Raw genomic sequence first — 6,265 nt, forward strand, 5'->3', positions numbered from 1 at the left:
CTTCCCACCTTCCCCCCACCCCCCAACTCCCCACAGTCTCTGCCTCTATCCCCCTTATTGTCAGGCAGTGCTCAGGCTTTATTCCCTCCCCACAGCACAGCACATGGAAGCAGAGCCCTTGCCAGGCCATGCAGCAGTGTCAGCACTGTTGATAAGCTGGGCAGGGGATGGAGTACTCTGTACATGGAAGGGAATGCAACCTGATCTGCGCCTGACAGCAAGTGGGGAAAGAGGAGAGCAGACACTGCAGAGGGCAAGAGTGGGGATAGGCATGCAGCTGCTGTGGGTCTGACTCTGGCCCTGACCTGGGCTCAAGACCAAAGTCAGACCCACAGCAACTGCCTGCCCATCCCATCCTCAACCCCACCCCTGCTTTGTACATGAATCTAAGAGGAGGGGGTTTTCCCCACCTCCATGCTGACTAGGGGGAAGCCTCATCTTAGAGTCAAATAAATACGGTAGTACAAGTGATTGTAGAAAAGAGACTGGCTATGCAGGGATGGTGGGGTAAGGGCAGGGAGCAATTATTCAAGGTAGTGCTTTTATTTGGTAATACCGGTAATCTCAGTCAATGCAGCAAGGAGAGAAAGGAAAGTAGTGGAGGGAAACCATGCTTGCCAGACTGCAACCATTCTGCCATGCCCAGCCACCAATTGCAACAGATCACTGTGGGTCACAACAGGGAAAGACTTTCTGAAGACACAGAACCTAGCATCAGTTTCACTCGGCACACTGTGTACCTACTGAGAGCACAGGATGTGCTAAGTAACTCCACTCCCAAATCCTGACCCACCCCATTGCTCCCCATTTTGCTGGGATCAGGTGACAAAGGGGGTGAGTTTCAGGGCAGTAGGGAGAAATGGAAAAATATACATTTTGTACAACAGGAAATCCTGTGGGCACTTCCTGCAGAAATCTCTTGCCAGGCAAAATGGTTTCAGATGGCCAGGGAACAGTTTTTTGTCTTCAGCTCAATTCAGTGTCTGTCAATGCAGCAGCAGCTGCCACCAGTCTTCAGGGGTTCCTACTATAATGCCTGCAATCCAGTGACACGGGAGACAGGAGGGGGGGGGCAGCAAAGGGAGAGTGGCAATCATTTGGAAGAAAACAATACTTGATGATTCAGGTGGATGTATTGGGGAACTTATAGAGATTCAGCAGAGAAGACCTGCTTGGGTGGTGATCAAGATCCTCTGGAAGCTTGCAGCCATGATGAGAGGGATGCCGACGGAACACTTGTTCTGCGTGGTGCGTGCTGTCACCACAGGGGTTTTACAGCTATCCCTGGGCAAAGAAAGAGTTAGTGGTATTCTTTATTGATTCTCAGTTGTTTGGTGACAGGTACTGGAGCCTTAGCCCCAGCCGGTCTGGCAGCTGGCACCTCACATTGAAAAGGAAGCCTCTTCTTTCCCAAGAGCTAATCAAAGCAGAATTTCCCTCTCCAGAAACCTCAGGCATTGAGGATGGCCACAATCTCCTCCAGCAGGAAGACAGCACATGTGGAGATGCCTTCCATCTAACTTCATACTTTATCCTCTAGGCCAAGTTCAGGCATGGAAAGAGAAAAAGTACAGTTGCTGCTAACATGGCTTTCAGCCATTGCTGTGGTACTTAGTTAAGGTGTAGGCATTTGGTTTCAACATTTTTGTGAAAATGTACAACTAGCACACGCTAAAGATATTTCTATTGTGATATTGGCACACATGAAACATGCCCACCTCACCCTCCTCCCCACAAGAAAATGATTTAGCCAAACCAGTTAGCTCTAAAGATAAATTTTATTGAAACACCAAACAAGCCCTGCTTGTAATGGTGCAACACCATGGTGTATTACACTTCTGTTATTTCAGAGCAAAGGAAAAAAACCCAGCTGTTTTCATTTTTGGAATGCATCAGCTGCTTTTCTACAGTAGGTCTAGGCAGAATATTTTAGCAACAGTTTATTTGGAGATTAATAGATTTAGCCCATAGAAGATACTAAATTTCAGGAAAGTAGATTTGATTTTTGGCAATAATCAGCATCATGTGCAATTCTGCAAAAGGGTAAAGATTCTGTCGGAAATTGTTTTTTTTCTGCCAGTCCATACCCTGCATTTTTAAAAAGATGGCCAGGTCATACCCATTTATCATTTATTAATATTGGCTAAATAATTGACTATACCCCAAATAGCTTTAAAAATGCAAGCAATAACATTCTCTTTCTAAAAACTGTCATTAGAATGGATTCCTCACCTCATGAATAATAAAGTTAAATTTCAATCTTTTACACAGCTTTTGTTTAATTTGCTATAAAAGTTGAAGCATCATTAGCTGGGAATTTGCAATTTCATCTTCACAAAAGGCATAACTAGAACGTATTACTTTGTGTGCAAAAAAACATGTCCACATAAATTAAAGCCTTACTTGATTTTCATGTTAGATCACAATTAAGAGATAAGAAAGGTTTCTTAAAGGAAGACAGCTAGGCACTGAACCATGCTTTCCTAGTTATTCATGGGATACTGGAAATTTAAAGGATTTTATCACATTACAGGTAAATGAATTGATAGCGCTGGACAGTTGTTCAAGTGAATTCTGCATGTCCCACTAATGAAAAGCAAGCAACAAAACACTGATATATATATTTCTAGTAGTACTATAAATCAAAGGAAAAACCTTATTTTATATCTGTACTTAGCATAATAATGAAAATGGAGAGTACCATGAAAAAGAATTTTAACAGATTCCTAGTTATTCTTATGAAATGGTCTCTGTAATCTTGCTTGTTTACAGTTTGCTTAGCTTTCTTCTTGGGGAATGAGTAAGGTAAAAGGATGTTGACTGGAACTTACACCCAGCAATAAAGAATCCAGGGTTGTTCCACATGCCAAAAACAATAAGTAATGTCAGGAAATTCAGTGATTTGGGCACCTACCTTCCTTTTGGTTCCTTTGAAAATCCCAGCCTTAAAAAAAACCCAAAAAGCTTTCTCCACTCAAGGTGACATCTATTATTTTCATTACCCGGTGTGTGTGTGTCAGTTAGAAATTTACTAATTTTAGATTTTTCTTTTTACCCAATGTCAGCAGCTATTTTAATTCCTCAAGCAACTATTTTAATTCCTTAAAGCTTTGAGAGCTAATAAAACACTACGTTTTCTCACATACTGCACACCCCTAAGATGCAGGTTGTTTCTGGAAGGCAGACTGTGGGGAGGCGTGGAAAAAGAATGGCTTCCAGAGTCCTGGCTGACTGCATGCAGCAGCTCATTTTCTCTCACGTAGCTCAACTGCTACTTCAGGCATAAGCTACAGTGTTAACAGTCTCATACCTGCTAAGGAATTGGTAGCAGCTTTTCATTTCTCAGCCATTAGCTACTTCCAAATCCTTAGCAGTTATGAGAAGGTTACCACTGGACTCTGCCCCTTCTGCTTGCTGGGGCAGAGAGAAGTGCGAACCATGGGACTACAGCGTCTCCATGCTTCTGTTCCAGTGAAGAAGAAAAATGAGCTTCCCTGCTTAAGACATGTACATCAATTTTGGAAAGCTGATTTTAAGGGGAAAAGCATGTGTAGTACACAAGTAAATACAGTATGCTTGGAATATGAATCTAAAGTCTGCCACCAAACCAGCAAGGTCACTAGTTAGATTTATTTGGCCTCTCCATCCTTGGACGCACTGAAAGTTCAAAGTAGTTGTTTTATTAACTTATGTTACTAAATTCAGTGTGCGTGCATGCAGAGTGCCAGCTATATATGCCTACACAAACCAAGAACTTGTAAACATCACAACCAAAACACTTATAATAACCCAGTTATGAAAACTATTAGTTTCAATGTTCTTTTAGCTGCTTGTGTTTCCCGAGAAATTCAGAAGTACTCTCTCTCTCTAAGGTTTGGGAAAGTAAAATATTAAACAAACTCAGGAAAATATGGTCTTGGAGAAAGCGCAAATTTATTGTTCAACGTTTCTGAAATTAAGAATGATTTTCATCAATGCCACAAACCTTATGAAAACCCAATTGGTATGAAGTCACAAAACTGGATAACACTTCCTTAATTAGCTTCAAAGCTATCAGAACATAGTAGATATCACAGATCCTTGTGTGTGAGCCATGATTTAGAAAACTAAAGGTGGTCTCTGTATAAAGGACAGGCTGAGAATGGCATCACTGAGGTACTAGAGTCCCATCTCTTTCAGGCAAGTTACTGCATAGATATCCAGGGTTAAGATCCGACATTACTGTGAAAAACTTTTAAAGCATCTTATAACATAATGAAAATAAATTGTATTTGAAACCAAAAGCAGCATATTAGACATGCACTGGTAGAAAACATCTTCAGTATACAATTGAAGATGTTGAAAGTACAGTACACAACTTGGATGTTTATTAAAAAGTATACTAATTTAAATAAGATTTCTCTTCTGTGAAAAAAAGAGGTCTACATAGGCTCATTCATAAATATGGAATTCTCAGCATTCGGCAGTTGTTGGTATAACATAAACATAGACAGTCTTCATATTCAGTGTCTTCATGGAGGTGTCTTTTGTAATCTCTAAACAAAAGACAAAAGAGGACATGGAACAAAATTAGTAATCTTTGTATAGCAAAACATTACAAACCCTCTTACTTCCATGTTTAGATAGTCTTCTTTATGCAACCCAAACTGCATCTGGAACAAGATGAAGTTAAATCATGTCCTGACAATGCAATTATCAAATTAAAGGTTAAACACTGATGAGTAGCAAGCTTTTTTAAATTGTCATTTTAGATGCCATCATTTAGGTACCATTAGAATGTGGAAAAAACTAACATTGGGTAAAAGAAAAGCCCACATGCTTCTCAAACCACGTTTCAGGTCAAAGCTTTAGGTCCTGGAAGTTTTATGTGGTTAAATTTGCTTGAACAAGATGATGTTACAATGGGATATGTCATGAGGTATCTGAAGTACAACAATATAATGAAACTGGCCAGGAAAGCAGACTTTTACAAGTGGTAAGAGAATCCTTCTGGCCAAACAGAACCTGATTATTTGAATAGTATTAAAGTCCCCAAATTCTATTTCTTCTTTGATCATTATTACTTACACGCTAGAACTGACAGACTAACTAAACAGGCTGTTTGCAGATGTGGACAAAAACAAAACAAAACAAAATGGTGCTTTACTTTATATACTTGGTGCGCTCCTGTGCCGAGCCCAGAGCACACCCAGAAGCAGCAGCGCCTTAGCTGCACCCAGCTTTACCAACATCTGTATAGATCAGGTGCTTTAAGTGGAGCCTTTTTGGTGCTTTTGTGTAATAGGTGATTGAGTCAGTTTTAGATAAAAGCACCGAAGAGCCCCACTGAAGCACCTGATCTACACAGATGCTGCAGAGCAGGATCAAAGTAACACACAGCTGCTTCCAGTAGAGTGAGTTCCCCCCCAGCCCCCCCGCATCTGTCAGCGCCCATAATTTCAACAAACACTGTGTTAGCATGCAGCAGCAGTCCTCTCCAGTGAAGGAAAAATAAGGGGGTTGCTTGGTTGTCCGTCATCCCCTAGTGCTATGCCAGAACCATGACAGAGGTGTGCAGGGTTTCCTACTTTCCAGCCAGGGATGTGGAGAGAAAACTCCTTACATGCCTCTTGGACTTCAGAAGTTAACAAGGACAGCAGGGCGCACAGTAGAAGGCTCACCGGTTGTTCCGTGCGTCTCCCCACCACTCTGTGGTTGAGCACCGTAGAATGCAATCCCTAGCATGCTCCATAGATTGCACAGACATTTCAGGAAGCACTTCCAAAGAAGTGCTTCAATGCTGTTCCTTATTTTTTGAGGATCGTTTTTAAAACACTTAGACCATTTCTGAAGTGCTTCTTCATCCATACCTTTGCTACCTGGAGTGCTTCAAAGGTTTTTTGAGCACTCCAAATACTACATCTGTCCAGGACCTCAGACATTCATTTGCATTCATTCTTCTACATGGTGTCTCTTCTGCAGCTGGGAATGCTGTCAGTGGATGGGGCTCCCAGCCATAGGGGTGCACCATGTCCAGCTGGGGCTAGGAGTCCCGTAACTGAGGAGACTCTCAGCCCCAGCAGCTGCCAACTTTGGGACTCTCTTTACACATGCAGGTAAAGGCATGATTGGATCCAAAGTATAATCCACACAATCATGCTTCCTGCCTACTACACATGCAGCCCTGTGCCTGACCGGACTCACTGGACTGAGACCTATGCCAGACAGGTCTCAGGCCTGATGACTCAGTCCTGGCTGTGCATGCAGGCCTGGCAGTTCCATGCAC

At 42.1% G+C, this 6,265-nt stretch overlaps 1 protein-coding gene across 1 annotated transcript in view; it reads right to left on the reverse strand.

The window, feature by feature from the left end:
- Nucleotides 1-2,777: 2,777 nt before the first annotated feature.
- Nucleotides 2,778-6,265, reverse strand: part of IARS (isoleucyl-tRNA synthetase) — a 319,713-nt gene continuing 316,225 nt past the window's right edge. Inside the window, exon 35 of the mRNA XM_019505112.1 lies at nt 2,778-4,535. Within this exon, the coding sequence (XP_019360657.1) occupies nt 4,453-4,535 (83 nt within the window). The 3' untranslated portion in view covers nt 2,778-4,452. The remainder of the gene's footprint in view (nt 4,536-6,265) is intronic.

Source organism: Gavialis gangeticus, unplaced genomic scaffold (genome assembly GCF_001723915.1).
Source record: "Gavialis gangeticus isolate Ggan-Ray unplaced genomic scaffold, GavGan_comp1, whole genome shotgun sequence".
Taxonomy (NCBI): Eukaryota; Metazoa; Chordata; order Crocodylia; family Gavialidae; genus Gavialis; species Gavialis gangeticus.